Source organism: Xiphophorus hellerii, chromosome 18 (genome assembly GCF_003331165.1).
Source record: "Xiphophorus hellerii strain 12219 chromosome 18, Xiphophorus_hellerii-4.1, whole genome shotgun sequence".
Lineage (NCBI taxonomy): Eukaryota > Metazoa > Chordata > Actinopteri > Cyprinodontiformes > Poeciliidae > Xiphophorus > Xiphophorus hellerii.
Genome location: NC_045689.1, coordinates 33,356,611 through 33,379,423, shown reverse-complemented (window position 1 = coordinate 33,379,423; position 22,813 = coordinate 33,356,611). Strand labels below are relative to the sequence as shown.

The window sequence follows — 22,813 nt, the reverse complement described above, 5'->3', positions numbered from 1 at the left end:
GAGGCATGCGTGTGTGTGCGAGCTCTGTAGTTCCCAGAAGCAGCTCTGGGCTGGCTCAGAGCAGTCTGGCCTGAAGATGAAAAATGGCCCCCAGGAAAAAAATAAAATAAAATAATCAGAAACATGTTCTCATTTCTCCTCCTTGAATCTTGTGAATCAGATTCTGTTCCACTTCTGGGCACTTCCAGGCCAAGACCCAAGCCAGCAATACAGCACACAGGAGGATTAGCCACTGATTTAGTTTTGTGGGGAAGGTTTAATCAGCGAGTCTCAGTAGGGGGCATAATGACTGAAGACCGCCTCAATCCTGTGTATGTGATTGCAGTGTAGACCCATTTTCAATTATTATTGTATGCCCCCCCACACACACACAAATGACAGACTTCTTCTGGTGCACCAGGTCTAATGAAGCACTGGAACAGTTTGGGTTTAGAAGAATTCTCCAGAACCAAAGATGCAGATCAAAGGAATGCTGTCACATCTGCTACATGGGATCCTGCAACATAAAGCCAGGATTCCTCTTTCCTGCAGGCTCTGACCTCCGGATCCATTACTACTGACAGATGCACTATAAATGGTTCTGAAAGAGGAATATTCATAAGGTGATAATATATGGTTTCTTGTATTGATGGACAGAAAATAAGCTGATTTTCAGACTGCGTAGCCTGGCTTAGTCCCCACCCTGCAGACACAAATGTTGCATTGTCTGTTTTTCCCCCTCATCTTGCAACTGCTGAAGAACCACAGAAGCTCTGCTCTCCTGATGGAAGGGCAGCACCATCCAGCCCCTTCCTCTTAGTTTGGACATCGACTCAAAAATGGAAACATTTTGTGTGATTTACTGTTAAAAATAAAATGAAATATTTTGACTTATTTATTAATTTTTTTTGTACCCCTCCAGGGGGTCTTTTGTGGGCTCTAGTGTCCCTTATATGATAGTAGGCTGACAGGAAACTGGGAAGGAGAGGGGGGAAGACATGCGGCAAATGTCGTCGGGTCCGGGAGTCGAACCTGCGACGGCCGCGTCGAGGACTCAAGGCCTCCAAATACGGGTCGCGCTAACCACTACGCCACCACGGCACGCCATTTTGACTTATTTTTATTCTTTTAGCACTGACTGGATGGTTCAGATTTTTTTTGTTTTGAACAAAAACTAAATCCGTAACAAAACCGATTTCTAACTGTAGGTTAGGGATGCACCGATCTACTTTTTTTTAACTTTCGATACCTGAGTTTTGAACACAGCCAATACCAATACGTACTGATGAAACATTTCTTTTTTAAACACAGACCCATTTCTATCAATTAAATTTAGCTATTGCATTTATTCCTGATTAAATTATTTTAAATTAAATAAAAATAATAGCTGTTGATGTATGCAGAGTATCATAAGCAAGTTAAGTCATAAAAAAACCAAGAACAGCTTTTGCTTATTAGTCCAACAAGGCTATGAGATTCTGTGTCGTTAGCTGGCCGGGCAATGGCTTGGAATTTTCTCAAATAACTAGAAGAAAACAATAAATACAACATGTTAGGCACTGTTTTCTTTCACCCTGGTAAAAATCCAACATAATTCTTTTATTTTAGGTGTTACAGATGCAGTTAGTGAGCATGGTGCCCACCACTGTTCAGTGCCTCGTCACCGTCATATCGCACTCAGCACAGCTGCAGCAGTGCAGATCCAGATCAGGCAGACCTAGAGCTGGGTGCCGGAGGCACGTTACGTATCACAATTGTATTCTAAAAACAATAGAACTTCTGCAACCCAATCAGAAAGACTGAATAACATTCCTGCAGATATGAGTTCTTCCAGCCATATAAGTAGTCCTGGCATTGTTTTTTTTTTTTCCCCCAAACAAGTCATTTTTCTAAAGCCATAACAGGGAATCGCACAAACACTTTATTTTGTTGGTTTCTCAATAACTCTGATTATGTGTGCCTGACATAAATTACCCCAAGACAAAAAACAAGCAAACAAAAAAATTTAAAATTTTGTCTTGGTTAATGTTGTCTTTACAAATACATTTTAAACAATGTTAACTTTGTATTAAAAGTGTCATTTACCGAATGACAATTAATGACAGCAGTCAAAGATTCATGAAGACTCCTTCATGTTTATAACAGTGTCTTGTCAGTCTTATGCACACACCTTCAAATAAAGTGTTACGGAAAATTATAACGCCGTATAGGGAAATAGGCAATCTTCTAACAAGTAGTATTTTAATTAATATAAATAAATATGTTACACTTTGTTGATGTACATTTTAAGAATAATCCAGAAGTATTTCTTTAGCGCATGAACAAATGAGCCAAAGGTACCAATCGTGCTTTCAGGCTTTGTAGCAAGCCAAAAATTTTTATATTTTTGGCTTGCAATGTGTTGCAAAAGTGTTCATTACTTTTATTACACTCACCTTAAAATTCAAAACTCAAATGCTTCATAGGTTACAGTTGCAGGTCTTTCATAGAGGCCACATTTGTGCCATGCAGAAATAGCACAAATGTTCTGTTCTGTGTTTTATTCAGAGGTACATGAGTAAATAAGAGTGATAATAAATGCTGTAAACATTTCAGTTTTTTATTTGTAAATATTTTTTAAAAAGTCAGATTTTTCAGACTTTGTTTTAAATACCTTTAAAATGTTCAATGACATCCATATAAATATACTGTGGAAGAACCACAGTGCTGGTTCTGTTGGACCTCAGTGCAGCATTTGACTCTGTTATTTGACATATTACTGAAAGGACTGGAGAGTTGGGTAGGACTCTCCGGACTCAGGACTCAACTGGTTCGAATCTTACATAAAGAACAGGGATTTCTTTGTGTCAATAGGTAACGTCTCATCAAAGTAGACAGCACCCCAATGTTCAATCTTAGGACCCCTCTTATTTAATAACTATATGCTTCCACTGAGAAGTATTTCACTGAAAAGTAACTCCTTTGATGAGCTCAGCAAATGTGTTGTTCCACCAGGTGTTTGCTAATTGCTGCTAGCTAGTTTGAAGGAGCTGAGTGGGGGAGTCGTGATTAGAGCTGCTCTGTGAGGCAGAAGCTCAGAAGCTTAGAAACTGCAGCTCTAAGGAGGAGCTGCACATTGAAGGACACTCGGTCCAGAAGTTTTACACAGCTGAATGGTTGCCATGGAGATTAAAGAATTTCTCAAACATGCATGAAAGAATTAAAGCAAACCATAGTAATGTCAACCCATAATCAGTGTGGGCTGATAACATTTAGCCAGATTTATCCTTTTTCCATCCTCTATGGTGTATTTGTGTATACAGTGTGTGCCTGAATCTGTGCTTTGGATTTGTTTTCGGCTGGTATGTTTTTGATGAGAGAAAAACATAACATGATGTAAAGCTCAAAAAAATACACAATACAGCTCCTTTAATGAAGATCTTTAGAAATTTTCCCAAATCAGTCAGTTTAAGCTTCCTAATCAAAGTTCAGGTCAGCATGAGCTACTTTGGTCAATAATGTTGATTTATGCATCAGCCTGCATGCTAAACAAACTGGGGTTATGATAAGCACCTTTGATTTCTGCTCACAATATGTGTAACGACGCAAACATAAAAACAACAGGGTTTTGGGAACAATTTTCTCCCCCAACATGGCCATTTTTCTCAAGGCTTTTCAGTGAAAAAGGAAACCAAAGAGAAAGTACTACTGAACTGAAATTGCTGACTTAAGTATTTCAAAATGATCCTAAAGCTCTTAGCTGTGTGGATCAGAACATTCACATGGTACGAGTATAAGTAAGCTAGAGCTTCAGCCTCAGCATTGCCCAGTGACTCAGCTTCAGACTCAGGAGGGAACATCGTGCCAACAGCCCAGTGCATTGAAGAAGGTGCCAGAGTCAACTTCCAACCAGATACACACTAGTCTGCTTCCATCCTCTGTGGGAGGGAACTTGGAGAGGAGACATTAAACAAACTGCTTTTATTTTAAAAGCACAGTGAAAACAGTTTAACTCTTCTGATTTCAGTTAGAAACAGGAGGGAGAAAGAAGTTCCGCTAGACTTAAATATAATTATGCTAAAGGATCCATATCATTTTAAAGTAATAATCAAAACTTCCAAAAAATACAATAAATTGATGCCTTTTGTATGTGTGTCTTGATCCTGGCATCAAAAATCAAATATTTATAAAATGCACCATGAACTCATTCGATTTTGATTAGGGATTCTCCAATCAGGGTTTTTTTGCAGTAGATACTGATCACTCATGAGGGCCGATCACAGATACTGATCATATGGATCGTATGGGCTGTTAATTTTTTGATTTAGGTATAAATGCTACTGGCTATATGATCTGACAAAAAGGAGCTATAAAGTCACCCTAATTTAGATAAAACATAAAAAAATCTTGCAAGCAATGCAGCAAGTGTTCACGCCAAAGGACAACTGAAAAACCTGATATCAGTAATAGAATATTTAATAAGTTCTCAAAGGCCTAAATTTGATTAGACTGTTGAGAACACTGCCTCACAACACTGTCTATAACAAATAATGTCAAGTAAAAAAGGAAACATTCAAAGTCAAATGCAGGTGGCATTCAAATAAACTATCAAAACAGCCAGCTGATTATTCGACTCTTGTTTTGGGGGGGGTGAAGGGTTTCAAGATGCATCCTGCAGGTACATTGTGCCTGCATCTTTTTGTCTAAATTAGATGATTTTTATGGTTCCACTTTGCCAGATCACATAGCATTTATACTGAAGGGGAAAAATTAACAGCCAATCCAGGTGATCAGTATCAGTGACCGGCAGGGATCAGCCTCATGGATGATCACTTTTGGAATCGGCAAGAAAGAACGTGTCGGAGCATCCCTAGTTCTCATTGATATAGACACATGACAAACATTGCATTATTTTGTTTGCAAAAAGAGATGCTTCCAGCTGGTGAACTCAACACTGTAATATTATGCCCAGGTGAAATATTAATTCATTGGGCTAGAAGAAATGCATTCATAGAGTCCAAATTTATTTAATCTAACAGAATTAATTTAATTATTTTTTGGGTTATTTACTCAGCCTTCTGACTGTCATGCTCATCGGTGCGAGTGTTGGCAATTGTGAGCTGCGTTAAGTGCCGTCTGTCTGTTCCACATCTTTTTTTAATCTGCCTCGATAACTCACCATACTCCGTTAAGTGCTTGTTTTTTAAAAGTCATATTAAATTCATGGAGTTGATGCAGTTTGACATGTATGCTTGACCCCTGAGGTATTTTTAGATCACAATACACAATCTTCATGTCACTCTCAGAGCGCAACAGTTCTGCTCGACATTGCTCAGTTTTTGATACGGCGCGATTGCGCAGTGTCAAGAAATGGGCTGGGTGTTGTGGTGGCACAGGGGTTAAGCACAACCCACATAAGAAAACCTTAGTCCTCGACGCAGACGTCACAGGTTCGATTCCTGGCCTGGTGACCTTTGCCGCAAGACTTCCCCCTTCTCTCATTACCCACTTTCCTGCCAATTCACTACCAAATAAAGGCCACTAGAGCCAATAAAACGTTTAACAAAAAGTGAAGGAATATCTGCGATGTCTGGTTTGCAATGTCTTGATTCAGTTCCGTCTCAGGAGTGTGCACTGCAGCCAGAAAGGTGGCGAAAAATAAGCATTCATGCATAGAATGTTTCTTCTGTATTACAGTGAACCCTTACTATAACGCAGTTCACCTTTCACGGTCTCGCTGCTTCGAGGATTTTTTTGTGCAGTTTTTTTTCCACAGTGCACCGTGCTCTGCGTCCTGATTATCTAAACAGTCTCCGCGCTTCTCCTCCACCTGTGTGCCAATAACGTTATGGTATTTAAATATACGTAATACAGCTTGGCAAATTTTGGTAAATGTTTTTGCCCAGAAAAAAAAAGAGCGACAGCAACTACCGATAACTATGTTCTACTCTCAAAAAAACACACCTGCACCACAGGCTTGAGAAGAAACTGTATTCTGTAGAGAGCGGAGTCAGGCCGCAGCGTCACAGTCAGAGGAACAGTGAAATACGCGAGTCACAATTTGTCCTACTGTACTTCGTATTGATGATTAAAATGATTATTTTACTGTAGTTATTTGAAAGAAAGCGCTATATTTGTTTAAAAAATGCTTGGGCCTGAAAACAGGTTTTGCTCTTTGGTTTCAATGTAGGGTATTTAATTATGCTGTATAATAATTGTAAAAAATAAAGGTAACTACTTCACGGATTTCGCCTATCACGGGTACTTTTCGGAACACAACCCCCGCGAAAAACGAGGGTTTACTGTACTGTACTATTTAAAAAGAGCAAACAGTGCAAGTCTTCAAGGTAAATGAGGACATTTTATTGAGAGATTAATTGATCAAGTCTTCATCTGAACTAAATAAGGAAGACCTAATCAATTAATCTCTCAATAAAATGTCCTCATTTACCCTTCTTCTTCCCATCATCATATAGATGGTTGATAAAGAGGAAACCTTTGAGGTGTGAGAGTCAAAGCGTACTATGCTGGCAGAGTCATGACTGATCAATATTATGTGATTAGCCAGCACATTACTTAGTGCCCAGGTCCAGCTGTGGAAGCCAAACACAATCTGCTGGATGAAGAACTGCAGAGATATTTTTGTATCATCCCTCCATGCCTCTCAACTCATCTCATTATTACTTCTGCGGAGTAGCTGGGAATTTATTGATCCCAATATCCATTTCTCACCAGGGATCAGAACAACTCCAAAGTCACTTAGAGCTATTGATTGTGGTTTCCAGTCAAGTGTGATGATTTTCAAGTAGATCAAAGCCTGAAGGAACTCTGCTAACCAATAGCTTCTTTTGTACAAAGCTGATAATAAATGCCTATTTACAAACTCATCTCAGAAGATGCAATTTTGCTTATTATTTCTTTGTTTTAATTTGCAATGTGCGAGATGGAAAGTGCAGAAAGCACCTCCACCACACTCCTTACCTTTTGCTTGTCAGTCTTTTTACTCCAGTGGCAGACAGTTGGCAGACCAGATGATCCCACGGTTTCATCTCAAATCTTGTCTGTCTCTTAAAAAAAAATTAACTCTCACCCCTCTGACTAAATCTCTTTATAACTAATCTGCTGGTCATCTTCACTAAACACTTAATTCACTAGTGAACTTGTGTCTACAGCAGTGTTTTTCTTGCAGTACCTGAAGAAGGTAAGACTAAACCTAAAAAGTAGTTCAGAAATGTCAGGTTTCACAGACTTGGCTCTTTCTTTCAGTGTTTAACCATGTCTCTTTCCTAGACAAAGCCACTGGCCAAGTATTAATTGCTTCTGTTTAGATATGTTTTCTCTACTAGATGAAGCCACTAAAGGAGCTACTGTTGCCATTAACTTTTTATTTGTCTTTGACTTAGAAAGTACACCTTGATCCGTGCTTCTGCTTTTTGTGTGTGTAATCTGTCTTCTAAAACTCCCAGTCAGTCCTGGCAGATGGTTGTTCACAATGAGCCAGGTCTGGTTCTGCTGGAAGTTTCTTCCTGTTAAAAAGGTAGTTTTCCTCTCCATGCATGCATAATATGAGGGATTGCTGCAATGTCAACAACCCAATGCAAGTGACCATCCACAGTTAAGGCACAGAGATCCAGTTCCTTTCAATTATACAGATATACAAGATTAATAATATCCATATTATTGAAATCCTAAACACAAATAGGATTCATTAAATGAATGAGTCATCAAAATGAGTCATTAAAAGACTCATTTTGTCCTAGTTTAACACAAGGAAGTCTAATTGAGTTTACATTGTCAACTGGTCAAAAGTTATTTGTGTAGGGAAGCCCAGTCAACTGCATCAAGTCATTGACTTTGCAGAAATCCCCTGGGCCTAACTCTTCAGAAATCAATTCATCCACTTTGTCAACACCCATGCAGAAGCAAATGGACTGTCATTCAGAGGAGAAACACAAGTACCACTCGGTTAGAGCTTCCACTAACAGAATATGCTTCCCTAACCTTCTGGATCAGTCAAGGAAAACATTCCCTCCAGTAACTGTTTCCTTCCAAGTGAATGTTCTGCAGACCCACATGACCTTTACTGAGGTGAAATAAAGGCTGAAGAGGAGACGAGACGACATAAATATTTCAGTCCAACTTGGTGACAAATAAGACAGCACATAAAGCAATTCCAAACACTGCCTCAAGGAAATGTAGCCAGATGTCTTGCACAACGTTATGTGGTAATGGACTGCACCATTCACTCTTATGAGTTTAAAAAGAGTTTTCATAAACACTCCATACAATTTTAACAAGTTGTCATGTTCCCATTTTTAACAGACTAGAGGTATGTCGTCAATGTTGTGATGTTTTTTTCTACATCTAAAATTATTACTGAAAGGCCTTATCTTAGCTCTACATAAGATAAGGCCTGACACATGGGCGCAACTACATACTTTCTGAGATGTATGCAAACATGTCATCGTCCTTTTTCTGCCGCCCCATCTTTAGCTCCCTGTTGTCAAGTGCATTACTACAATTCAAATTTAAAAGAAAAAAAAAAGGGCCTCAGCATGTTCTAGAACGGATTCGTGCGCAAGCTACCTGTATGGGAGGAGAGAACGGTTGGCAGGAGAGGAGGGCGTTCGACCGTGTCCCTCAGGGAACCCTCTGGGGGGTTCTCTGGGAGTATAGTGTACCAGGACCTTTGATACAGGCTGTTAGGTCCCTGTATGACCGGTGTCAGAGTCTGGTCCGCATTGCTGGTAGTAAGTCGGGCTCGTTTCCATTGAGGGTTGGACTCTGCCAAGGCTGCCCTCTGTCACTGATTCTGTTAATTACTTTCATGAACAGAATTTCTAGGTGCAGCCAAGGTGATGAGGCGATCCGTTTTGGTGGCCTTGCATCTCTGCTTTTTGCAGATGATGTGGTCCTATTGGCTTCATCAGGTCGTGATCTGCAGCTCTCGCTGGAGCAGTTTGTAGCCAAGTGGAGGAGTTTAAGTATCTCGGGATCTTGTTCACAAATGAGGGAAGAAGGGAGCAGGAGCTCGACAGATGGATTGGCGCAGCGTCTGCAATGAAGCGAGCATTGTACTGGTCCGTCATGGTAAAGAGAGAGCCGAGTCAAAAAGCGAAGCTCTCGATTTACATGTCGATCTACGTCCACACCCTCATATATGGTCATAAGCTTTGGGTCGTGACCGAAAGAACAAGGTCACAGATACAATCGGCCAAAATGGGTTTTCTCCGGAGGGTGTCTGGGCTCTCCCTTAGAGATAGCGTGAGAAGCTCGGTCATCCAGGAGGGACTCAGAATAGAGCCGCTGCTCCTTCACATCGAGAGGAGCCAGTGAGCCATCTAGGAGGTTAGGATGCCTCCTAGATGCCTCCCTGGTGAGATGTTCTGGGCACGTCCCACCGGTAGGAGGCCCCAGAAAAGACCCAGGACACGCTGTAGAGACTATGTTTCTCGGCTGGCCTGGGAACGCTTCGGTATTCCCCCGGAAGAGCTGGAAGAAGTGGCTGGGGAGAGAGGTAACCTGAGTTGGCGGCGAGATGTAAATTATTTTATTAGCCTAAATGTAAATAGTTTAAATAGTTAGAATAATGTATTCTTGTCTGCATTCTTAAGGTGACATGTGCGGTAGAGTGGCTGCTGACGCAATGTGAAGTCGACTGATAATCCCTCTGAAGGCTTCAGTTGGTTCTGCACAAAGGATTCCACTCTAACCTTTGAAAAAAACTGATCTATAAAATAAGACTCCATGTTGACAACCATGGTTACAAGAAGTAACTTCAGTCTACTGAAGTTAATTACTTAGAGAAGGCAAAAAATCCTGGATGTAAACATTGACCCTGTGGCTTTGCTGTTCCCCAGCTCTGGAACAAACTCTGAAAAACTGAGATGTACACAAACTGTTGGCTCCTTTAAATCAAAATTAGAAAAGTAACTTTATTATAGCTTACCCAAAAAGCCCAAAAAATGTTGTAATTTCCAACATGTTTTAAAACACTGAAAGTTTGCCATTTCAGTGTTTTTTAAGCTTTTTCATGAACTAGATGTTCTTTTGATAGGGTTGATGTTTCTTTGTGTTTTTCCCAGTAAAGCACTTTGAATGAACCCTTGTATAACACCAATAACACGGAATGGCCCAGGTAATGTGCAAGTTGTTTGATCAGATTCAGGAACAAAAAAATCTTGATGAGAACATCTGTAGTAGGAACTAAAGAATAAACAAATTATCTTCTTTACAGCTATAAAAGAATAATAGGGTGAGAGGATAAAAAAGCAGACATTTTTGTATTTAATTTTGCAGATGTAGTTTAATACTTATTCTGCTTTCTTTAGTTTTCTGCACTGCAAAAAGAAAATATTTCTAAAAAAAGAGAGAGGAAGACCTCAAATGCAGAAGTGTAAACTTTAACCTGCAAAGATTTTGCAAGCTTATATCAATAACTGACTACCTAGCAAATGGGATGCAGGACTCTGCTCTAAGAGGAGAGGGACACAGAGGAGGAAACCAAATAACACACAACAAGTCTGCACATTGACTTGATAAAGTAGGAGAAAAGAAAATGACACTGATGGGCTGCAGATGTACACAACATAAATCCAGCAAACAGGCTTCAACATGCACATGCTGTCAACATGCCACGCAGGTCTATTGTAAAAACAGAGCTGAGTGTTACACAGAGTAGAGGCAGACCAAGCACACACACATATTTACAGCATGTAAATAATGTAAACTGGACCACAGACACATTGAAGAAGAATTAACACGCAAGACCGTGACACCAAGGAGGAAACTGGAGCGGCACTCTCACATATGGTAGCCTGGACAGAAATGTGGCAACATGCAGCAGCGCGGCTTTAAAGGAGCAACACCACGTTAGAAGACATCTGGGCTCATTTCACAAGAGAGTCATTATGATTTTAGACATGAACACAATACTACTATTGATCAACAACAGCCGCTTAAAAATAACGTCAGCGCTGGGTTGTGATAAATTATTTATGCACACACACGTCAATGTGACTCTGTGTGACTAATATGTATATTTGACATAAAATTGAATTTAATTAAAAATATATATATATATATGTAAAACCATTCTGGATCCCCTCTTACTAGAACTTTGAAATGTACAGTCTTGCTCACAATTATTGGCACCCATGAAGTGTAAGTACATATCATGGAATATTTAACAGAAGGAAATTCATCAAGTGAAACAACATTTTACTACAGATAGCTTGTGTTTGATACAAAACAGCAAATTATAAAGAACATTTAAAAAGATAAATATTATGAGGAAAACATAGAAAAACATAATGTTTACCATGTCAATGGTATTGGCACCCTTTGCTGCAAATCAGTATGAAAACCCAATTCAGCTCACCTGTTGCAATTCACAAATAAGGATCACCTACGATGAACTGCCTCCACCCATGTGACATGATGAATTATCCAATGATTGATCATGTTGGTATTTTAAAAGCCACCCTCTTCATGTGCGACAATGGTAAAGACAAAGGAGCTGTCTGAGGACACCACAAATGCTATTATTTGCAAGCACAAGAGGGTATAAAAGGTATAAAGCCATCGCCAAAGACCTTGGTATTCCTGTTTCAACAGTGCATAATGTTATTAAGAAGTTTTCCAGGCATGGAACTGTGAAGAACCTCCCTGAACATCCACTAGTGGCTGTAATGTATCAGTGAAACCAAACTGCTGGGACAGCGCCGGCACATCTGCTTATATTAACCTCAGCTGGGTTTGGGCTGCACCTGCTAGCATCTACACTGTCATCCTTGTGACCCTTTTTATGGTACTCCTTGTGTGTTGAGTACCATAAAAAAATACTCCGGTAAAAGTAGTACTATTCCAACTTATTTTTACTAAAGTAAAAGTAAAAAAAAAACATCCAAGAAATTTTACTCAAGAGTAAAAAGTATTTGGTAAAAAGGCTACTCAACTAAATTTCAGTATCAAAACATCAATCATTTACTATTTAAAAATAACATCATCAGATGGACCAAAATACAAAGTTATTTGGAAACCTTGGTATTCTTAAGGTCTGAAATGAAAATAATTTATATAAATAAGATAATTATGATTTAACAAAATCAGGCAAAAGAAAAATCAAATTCTTTCAATATAAAATACGAAACTAGGAACAGGTGCAGGTGTGTGTCTATGTCTGGTCTGAATTATTGGTAAAACATGTTTGTACTTTAAATGTAGTTACTCAGTAAGTAAAGAATCCAGAAATATTACTCAAGTAAGAGTAGCAATACTTCATAGTAAAAAGTAAGAAGGTCAGCATAATTAAAATAGTGGTTTAAGAACATTTTTTCCAAAAAGTTACTCATGTAAATGTAACTGAGTAAATGTAACTAGTTAATACCCACATCTGCTCGTGACTAGTTTTGTTGAAGAATGAGATATTGTGAGGTGCTTCGTGAGATTCAAGTTTCTTATAACCGATACAAAGAATGACGAGTAATTGCATAAATTACTTGTCACATTCGGATTTATGTCTTTTATCTCAAACAAAAGTGACATCTGTACCTTCAGTGAAACGTGCTACTTTAGACTATCTGGGCTCCCACACTCCACAACTGTCTGTCTGACATTCGTGTGCTTCTCTGCTTCTGTATGAACACCTGCACAAACCTGCCTCTGATTGGCTTGTAACGACTACTTCCTCAACCAATCAGCAGCACCTTTATTGCTCCTGGTCAGATCTGCTTCGACCTTCTGGGTTCTGAATTAAAATAACACATTGCTTTTTATTGTCAGGAATGGCTTTGTGACGATCGAAAAAGTATTTTATTGAATTTCTTGTAACTTAAAAAAATAACGCACTTAGTAGTAGTGTTGTTTATTTTAATGTCTGTCGATGTCAATCACAACATTGCGGCTGGATATTAACACCCACCACTTTCCAAATGCAGGTATATTAGTGAAGTTGCCAGTAAAGTCACAGTGGCAGGTTTGGAGTTCAAACAAGAAGGCAACATTTAAGTTTTACGGCTGACCTGTTGTGGGAAGCAATGTCACTGAGGCGTCACTAAACTCTATAAATGCCATTATTAACAGAAAAGAGACAACATTTTCCTGCATTTCCTGAACTATTTTCTCTTCTCATACTTATCCAGATCTGGAAAGTTCTGTAATGTTCTTGACTTTTCCATTCGGCGGGAAGCTTTACTGTACCACTCAGTAAAATCAAAACAAATGTTTTTCATGAATGAACCAGCTATCACCTAAACTGGTGATCCAATTTTTTAACTGCTCCTGTTTTAGAGAAAAACAAAAACAAAACAACACTTTTTCTACAATAAAGAAAGCCTGTGTCTAGGTTTTCAATAAAACAAAATAAAGGAAAAATGGAAGCTTTTTGGTAGTTTTAATTTAACTTGAATCTAAAGTTGTACATAGATTTACATTGGAACCAACCAAGAGAAAAGGCAATCAGAGCATCTCTTCTCCCTGTAGCATAGTGGAAGGTTTCTCCATTTTTTGTGGTCAAAATTTAGAGATATTTTCTCTAAAATGTAATCTAAAGAAACAAGATTCCTCCTCCTTCTTTAAATTCCACATACTTTCCATTTAAGTCACCACTGAGAAAAATTCCATTAAGTTCAGTGTTTCTTTAATTTCTGGAGTGTTCACCCTTCTCTAGAACTCCTTCAACAAATGGAAAAGCAATCAAAACCCCAGTAAGAGAGCCATCATTCCTCATCAGGATGGCTCTGCCATAATGGAAAAAAATTATCTAACCATAGCTGGGTAGCAGATATCAAAACCACCACTTTAAGGGCATGCAACTGTAAAATCAGATATAAGGATTCCTCTTCAGAACAAAAAACAAAGAATAGACCACTGTTATGTGGCATAAAGTCCTTCCCCCACAGTTAATACTCTGCTGTGGCTTATTAAGCTCTGCTGAGAGTGCAGTATCTGGCCCTTAGATGTTTTACTCCTCTCTCATGATGTAAAATAGTCTGTTTCATATGGCCAGTGAGAGACTGTGCTGCTGCTGTAGGGAGTAAGAAAATGCTGTGAAGGAATATCCTTACTGAATCAAAATGATCTGCAAGAAAGAATTTTATCTATTAGAGGAAAAAACTATTCATATAAACTTGGTCCTATGAAAATAAAAGGACTACTGTTCTTGTAAAAAGTATCAAACCATTTCAATTGAATCTGATAACATGAAGTAGGTCAAAAGACCTCAAAAAGTAAAACATCATGATGTGATCTAAAGAAATTAATAAACAGATGAGAAAGTCATTGACATGTAGCAGTCATTTCTGTCGTTGTGGTGCCAGTTACTCATGTAAATGTAACTACATGAGTGTTAGGCCGGTCCCTCCTATGGAGGGAATGACTCACCCAGGAGGTCAACATCAGCAGTGGGAAAATCTAAGGTTTTGTTTACACCAGTGGTCAGATCTGTTCAGAAACTTCTGGCATTTTTGGATGTCGACTGGGGAAAAGTTCCAAACATTTAGATGACAACGTTTAGAATCCACTGTAGTTCTCATGCCAGGCCACTATATGGCACTGTGAGTTTAACATGTCGTAGCAATTCTTATTGTCTCATGGGTCTGTTCAGTATCTGCAAAAGTGCTCCTCCATCACTGATAAACCAAGTACTCATGAAAATCATATATTTTCTGTAACAGAAGTTCTGCTAAACCAAACACAGTAATGAAGTCGCTACTTTTTAAAAAATTATTGTTATCTGCCTGCGCATGTGTTGAATAAACCCTACGGCCATGCGTTCTGCACATGTGCGCTTTCACACTTGTAGAGTACTTCCAGAGAAGTTTCACTCTGAGACCTGGTTTCCAGAGTGCCAGTGTCAGAGACTATAATCACTGAAGTGGTGTAACCAAGCGACTGGATTGCAACTAAAATGTTATGGTTTCACTGAAAATCATCCCTGTGTAAATAGGACCTAAATCACTGCAGGTGATCAACTAAGACAACCAGTTGCCTTAGTTGATGTCAGTGTTCAATATTTACCAATCAGAAAGAGACAAAGTAGATTCCATGGAAGAGTTCCTAGGCAAAAACCACAGCTGAACATAAAGGCAAAGCAAAAGATAAAAAAACAAACAAACAAAAAAACATCAATATGATTTCCAAGACTTGGGGAAAATATTCTGTGGATTGATGAGACACCTTGACAGAAAGTGTGTATCCTGCTACATTTGCTGTAAAACTAATATAGCATTTGAGAAAAAGAACATCCTATCTACATTTTGATGATTTGGGACTGCTGTTGTGACCTAGCACCTGAATAACATGTTGTAATGGATGGAATCATATCTTCTGATCTCTAGGAGGAAATTCTGAAGAAGAATGTCAGTCGGGTTTGTTTCAGATTATTTGATTTACACAGCAGGGCAATAATATAAAGCATAGGGCAAGTTCACTTCTGAATGGTAGCGTTATTACCAGCTCATATGATGAAATCATAAGTAGAAAGAAATTCTCTATATATAGCTGACATCTGTTCTTCAATACTAAAAAAACACTTTACCCATTTTAAAGTGTAGAAACTGAAACTGCCACTAAAACCAGTGTTTTTGAAATCCCCTGATGTGGGTGCTTAAGGTCAAGAATTTCCCCTGTTTAGCTTATTGATTTATTTCTCTGAAATAACATAAGGGAACATGTAGAGTAATGGAACAACATGACCCTGGGCTGGCTCTGTAGCTGTGAATAATGAAATTGGTTCACACAGAACAGACTGTAGCAGCATCCCTGAACTCAACAAGATAAAGTTCCAGCGCTGGCTGAACAGAGATAAACACAGACTTCAAGGTTCACACACTGGGCATCGGCTTTTACTGAGGTAATATCTTTGAGAACTAAGACATCTTGTCTGTCATGTTTGCTGGAAAAAACAAGTATTTAATGTGGAACATAAAAGACTCCTTGGCTATGCAAACAGGACTTTTCAGGACTAAATCCAGATATCTGGAGAGAGTTCTGGAGTTCCTGCCTGGGAGTAAATAAAATCTGCCAAAAATGTTTGGACAGTGCTCCAGTGGGGGAGAGGTAAAACTATGAAAAACAGTCACTGGGAAGACACTGTGTGTGAAACTCTGAGTTTCACTGCTAACAGAGCTGCAAAAGTCTCTTAAAGGAACAGAGTCCTGCATTTTCCACATTTCCAGTCTCTGCAGTCTCTAATCCTGCACCATTTTACTAGTAAGACTTTACTGACTGGTGTTACACTCAATAGAAACAGCAGCCTGTCGTCTTAAAGCTGAAGTATGTCACTTTTATAAAAACTATGCTTTTTTCTACATATTTATTACAACTGTTAATGTCAAAACATAGCTCAGTCAGAAACAATCAATCACAACCAGGAGAGGGTCTTAGCACTGTCAACCAATCCCCCTTGTCTCTGCTTCACTACAACTAGTTCCCCACACTGGAGCCTACGGTAAATGCAAAGGCTAGTTAGCATGGCCACGGATAACATCGGGTAAACAGTTCTTCTGTTTACAACAACGATAAGTTGCTTCTTCACCATTAGCTTAATGAGCAGCACATACATGAGCCTGACTGACAGCAAAAAGACCGTACCTCTGGCTGTGACTGGATGTGCCCGATCAAGTGGTGTATGTCTGCAGATAGTAGTAGGACTACCGAGACAAAGCAGAGGAGCTTGATTTTTTTTTTTTTTTTTTACAGATTATCAAGTCATATTTAGGTTCAGACAAGGTTAGAGATCAACTGGAAGATTTGTGTTGTCTTTCTCCTCCCCACAGAAAGACAGAAGTCACTAAAAGTTCACTTAGTTCAAATGCATCAGTGTCTGAGTAAACAGCGTAAAAGAGAGTGATTCATTCATTCACTTTCTGAAGATTGACAACTTTCAGAGGAAGATTCTCTAGAAATAGACAGGAGGCTAACAGTTTTTTTTTTTAAAGCCAACGTTACTGTTTCAAGAAAAAGAAATGCCTAATGGAGTCGGGTAATACCCAGCATGAGTCATAAACCACCAAACAGAAGCTTTCATTCCATTCCATTTTACCCTGCTTTACAGCTAAAAGACCGACTGCTCAAACCAGGATCCAACATCTTTCCACCAAACCCCAACAGCTTCAGAGCAGATGTGTGGTTCACCAGCCCAGCTGAGGTACTTCTGAACACTGTCTTAAATTGCAACTAACCCTGCTCTGAAACCTAAACCCGCCACTGTTAAATGTTGAAAAATTGCAGCATAGTGGACGGAGCAACCAAGTTTGGGGATGAGTGGAGGGGGTGAATAGGTCTGTGATCAGGATGAAAAAAGCATAGTGCTTTTTTGCTGTATTTATTGATTTTTCAGACTCTAGTGACTTTTTTCAAAACTACTGATAAATCTAACGATTCTTACTCTGTGCTGATGTAGACTTTTATGGTGACAGTGTTCTGCAGCTTGGTTGCAGGCAGCCTGCCTGTCCTCAAGAGAGCAGCGAGAGTGGCCATTAGCTTCTCCTGCTTCCTCAGCACTACAGTCAGTCTGACACAGTCATCAGTTCAACACCATACCTTCCCCAATAGTCAGAGCAGAGCAGACTCATTCCACTCTGTGTCCACATTGCAAATAAATCACATATTTCTAAAGCTGAATAACACTATCAATCAATGCTCACCAGTCACCATGGCAACGCTAGCAACTCCAACTCCTGACCACCAGGCAGGGAATAGGAGGGGAAGGAGCGCTGTGCTTTTATCTCAAAACGTGGATTTGTGACAAAGTTGTACCAAGCCATATTGCTACAGCCAAGACGAGAATTCAACCGTTTGAATAAAGGGTCAATAGTGAGATGGTTTTAGGCAAACTAATTGGACAAAACATAAGGGTCAAAATTTGAACAGGAACATAAAAATAGAACCTTCATTAACCTATTTAGACAGTTTATTTTGGATTTTTTATTTTTACCAATGCATTCTTTGGGTTGTTGTATTTCAGAGAGATATCAGCCTTCCAGTGCCTACCATCTTGTTTTATACCTTGACTTTAAATTCAGGTCAACTTCCAGAATAGATGATTAAAATAAAAATGACTTTTTGAAAATAATTTTCTGTCATTTGTTATTTCTTTTTAAGAAAGGAAAATAATTGTTAAAAATCTAAGTAAAACTGGTTAGCAGATTGGTTAGCTGGGTTTAGCCTCTCCTAATACAATGGTCACTCATGGCAGAAAGGCTAGGAAATGAAATTTAAAAGCTTTTCTTATAAATAAATTCAACAGGACAATAATTGGATAGACAAGTAAAAGTTTTAATAACCTGAGAATACAACTTGTCTACAAAATTCTGATTGCTGCTTTGCTAAATGGTACCTTAAAAATATTATGTAAGATTTAATTTTAGAGAACTATTTAATCTGTCTTCTTACAAAATCCCAATTCATAGTAAAGTATTCTCAAAGCAACAGCTTAGCACTCACCCTCCTGGTGTTGTCCAATACTCTGGGGTCCGGCTGCCCGTAGTTGGGGGGGTTGGCGTGCGGGTCATAGCCCAGTCTGGAAAGCATGGGAGCGATGACCGCCATGTCCCTCACCACATCAGGTGGGATCTTTCCCACCCATTTAGACAAGGCTTCCACGTTTACTGGCTTAATGACTTGGTCTGTGGACCTCTCCACCCTAAAACAAAAAATACAAATGCTGATCTTAGTTGAGAATCGCTGACTTTATTCTGAGGTTATCTGGCAGTAAATATGTACTGTGTAGTAAAAGTAACACGTTTGTTTTATTTGATTTTTTTTTTTACTTTGAAGCAGCAACAAAGGAAATCCTAGACTGGACACAAACAGATTTAGTACCACTGAACATCAAAATGTTAAAACTCAAAAAGGCAAAAGACAGATCCAGCAGAGGAAAAGCTTTGTAAATCTTCAATGTAGTGAAAAAAACATGGCTTTACTCTTATCTCCAGCTTCTAAAACCAATACCTGCTGAGGCCCAAATCTACAGTTACAAGATAATGCTTGTAGGGAAGTTTAAGTTCAAGTTTATTTAACACATTTCAACAACAAGGTAGTTCTGAAGTGCTTTACATCATAAAAACACAAAAATATAAAGTCATAGAACAATACATAGTTAACAATTACAACATTACATTTTGTCAAGTGTCGTCATTACACATCAGAATGTTGATTAAAGTTGTATTAATAATGTTTCAAAAGCAACTCTAAACCAGGTGGGCTTTTAGTCTAGATTTAAAGGCACTCAGTGTTTTCTGGAAGTTTGTTCCAGATTTGTGGTGCATAGAAGCTGAATGCCACTTCTCCATGTTTGGTTCTGGTACTGGAGATTCAAAGCAGACCAGAACCAGAAGATCTGAGAGGTATTGTGGTGCTAAGCCGTTCAGTGGTTTATAAACTAACAACAATATTTTAAAGTTTCTTCTCTGAGCTCCAGGGAGCCCAAGGAAGGACTTTAGAACTAGGGTGATGTGTTCCATCTATCTGGTTTAAGTGAGAACGCGAGCAGCAAAGTTCTGGATCAACTGCAGATGTCTGATTTTTTAGGCAGACCTGTGAAGACACTATTGCAGGAATGTGTGATATACTGTATATGGTATATGGTAAAAACGATAGAAATTTGGCTTACAATGGAGATCTGCAGTCTACTGGCTAGACATGATAATGCTTGTTGATGACGTAACCGATCGGCATCAACGTTGAGCAAGCGGGAAGTAGAGTGCCCAGCCATGTAAGGGAAGAGCTAGTTAAAAAGATAGGTGGAAAAAATTTAATTATCTGGACCTGGTTCAGGCTTAACTACGTCTATGCTGGTTAAACCAGCGCTCCGGAGGACCGCGGCAGATATCAGTCAGTAGCAGTGACAGTCACTATCAGTAATACATATCACAGTCAGACAGCAGGGAATCAAGGGTTAAATGCGCACGTGGGATCGGTGCAACCCCTGCTGGGATGCACACAGGGTAAAGCTCACAGGGTCCAAAGGATCCCGTTTCTTATCCCACGGTCCGCCGACTAAGCGCGATGCTCAGGAGGAGCACGGCAAATGTCACGGTCGGACAGCGAGGAAGTGCTTCAGTCAATTTAATAGATGAACTCTCACTTTGACCAGCCATTTATAGTGTCTGTGTCCATGTTAGTGATGGGATTTGGCTCCTTCATCAAACATAAAAACACAAATGACAGCTGTACCACCACAATGCGCTCCGCCACCCATTTATTTTGACCGGGATGGTGGTAAATTTATTTTCTGGTTTGTCCGTAAACTTACTCTGACACCAACCATCAACTACAGCACAGCAGACCGCTGTGTTCAGTCTATCTGCTCACCTGTGTAAATACATGTGCAGTGCTCTTTTCGTTCGCTTTGAACTGGCCACCAGGCAGCAGCTCGGGGAGGAGAAAGGCTGCTGTACACCAGGCATCGTGCTAGTCAATTTAAGGATGCTTATTGGTCTCGACAAAAAAAACCATAAAAACTCAGGCATTATCATCACTCAATAAAATCCCCTCAGAACGAATTTAAAAATTGGATGTTACAACTGGTCAGTAATTTAATTTTACATAATTGCAGCTAGGCCTGTCGCGATAAATGATAAATCGTACGATAAATGAAGACTATCCACGTCATTTTAATTATCGACATTATCGTCTCTTCCGGCCTTTTTCTCTTTCTGTTAATGACACTGAATGAAAAAAGGCTCAACTCCGGTGCTCTCCACTGACCCTCCCTTCCTCATTTCCTAATATGCCCAAGCCATATTGGGCTCTCTTGAGGACAGGCAGGTGGGTATAATGCCCACCGCACACTACACGATCTTAGAGCTGTTGGCCGATTGTCGGCCCATTTTCAAAACCTGACAGATCACACATTAGCCTACAGAAATCCTAGGTATAACGGTTCGATCGGGTTCGTTCCTGCCACAAAATAATGGCTACAAGTTCAGTGAACTAATTTTAAAACCAGGCATTAATCAATGCTTTACTACAATCTACCTGCAATGCATGTGGCTAGTGTCATTCCTGACTGAATGAAAATATTTATAACCTATTTACGTCACGTTAACGAAGGTTTATCAACTGCAGTAGCAATTTCGCTCCAACTCCTCCCCTTGTCATTTCTATATTCTTTGCATGTTGAATAAACATTAATGTTGTTTCCACGTATCATCTCCAATGTCCGCTGGACTTCGGGTTGCGCCGTGTCAGCTGTTTGGGATTCCTCTCTGTAATTTCCCCTCAGAAAACATGGAGGAGAATCCATGCTTTCTGATTGGCTACCTGTCACATTCAAAAGGCTGCCTTAACGCTCCCAGTCGGGGAAAACCCCTGATTTAGATCAGAAAGGCCACGATGATCTACCGTAACACACCACACAATCTTAGAAAGACCAACGTTCTAAGATTGTTGTAAGGGGAAAAATAGGAGCAAAAAATCATGTAGTGTGAACTATTGCATCAGGTAGTCGGATGTGCCCATCTTCTCTATTTAAATCTAATTATTACTGATGGGCAACATAGTATACAGACTTCATAATCTGCACTCTTTTGGTTGAATGCAGTATTTATTTCCACTTTGGCTTCATGTTGTTTAGTTTTTTTTCCCAAGTACAATTTTTGTTAATGGAGACTGAGAATCCATTTCATTTTTGTTTATCAGCTCCAGTGTTAAGTGTTCTTTTGAAAATAAAGTGTATCTATCTTTGGCAGGAAATCGCATGCATTATTACATCATTTCCATTAAATCAGTGTAAAAAGGTCTTCAAACAATATTATCGTTTATCGCAATAATTTTTGAGACAATTAATCGTTGAGCAAAACTTGTTATTGTGACAGGCCTAATTGCCGCAGTTAAAATTTGCTTGCTATAATTTAACAAACCATGGCTTCATTAAATATTTCATCCTATTTGATGATAAATACCTATGAATACCATCATGTTCTAGAAACGAGGAAAATCGTCCAGTTTTGTCGTTTAATGAAGGTTTAAATATTACAGTGGCTACAGTGAGTCTCAGCAAAGGAGAAATTAACTGAGAAATCGGTGTAAAAACTTTAAAACACTTTTCCTCCTCACACTGGGTTAAATGTTGCCATGGCAACTGACAGCATCTTCGCTCACCCACAGAGCAGGGAGTAATATATTGACCAGAATGCCCTGCGCTACAGTTAGCTTCCTACTTTTGGAGTGGTCTCCGGTCTGCTTGCATTCGAACTGCATCCAAACCGCACCTTCAACCGAACTGAGGCCGAGGTTTTTAGGTGGATCAATGTTCGCTCTTTTGATCTGAATTAAAGTTCAATTGCACATTCACAGTGTTCCTGTAGTTCTGTAAATTGATCCCTCACAGGCTGAAACTAGTTATATCAAGTTGCTTTCCTCCCCTCTGCTCCTGTGTTTCTTGGTTGGCTCTATACTTCAATACAGCAATTCACTTTCCTCTAATTCATTTACTTTGCAATTGAATCTTTACACTGTATGGGTTATAGTCTCCTGCATGATTAATAGAGGGAGTTGGTTTTGTCATCTCAGGAGAATGGTGTAGATGCATTCTGAGAGGTAGGCTACGGTCCAAACATCCACTCTGCAATAAATGGGAGAGAGAATCACTTTAGGTAAGTCCATCAAGGCCCAAGAGGCTCCTGAGCAGAGCTTATCCATGCTGTTAGTGGCAGGCAGCCTTCCATTCAGAGCAGCAAAACGTCTGTACCATTCAGAGAACTGTTGTCTAAAATGGAATCATGCAAATCATTCAAATTGCGTTGAAAATGTAGAAAAAATCTTTGTCACTGCCTAAATTCAGCATTTTGTATTTTGAAGCAAAAGGAATGTCTCCACTTTGATAACTAGAGATGGTAACTGTGAGGAA

General features: G+C 39.3%; 1 protein-coding gene across 2 annotated transcripts in view; it reads right to left on the bottom strand.

Moving 5' to 3' along the window:
• tpst1 (tyrosylprotein sulfotransferase 1) overlaps positions 1 to 22,813 on the bottom strand; it is a 67,032-nt gene that overhangs the window by 4,702 nt on the left and 39,517 nt on the right. For both annotated transcript variants that reach the window (XM_032545903.1, XM_032545901.1), the window contains exon 3: positions 18,406 to 18,604. In XM_032545903.1, the coding sequence (XP_032401794.1) occupies positions 18,406 to 18,604 (199 nt within the window). The remainder of the gene's footprint in view (positions 1 to 18,405; positions 18,605 to 22,813) is intronic.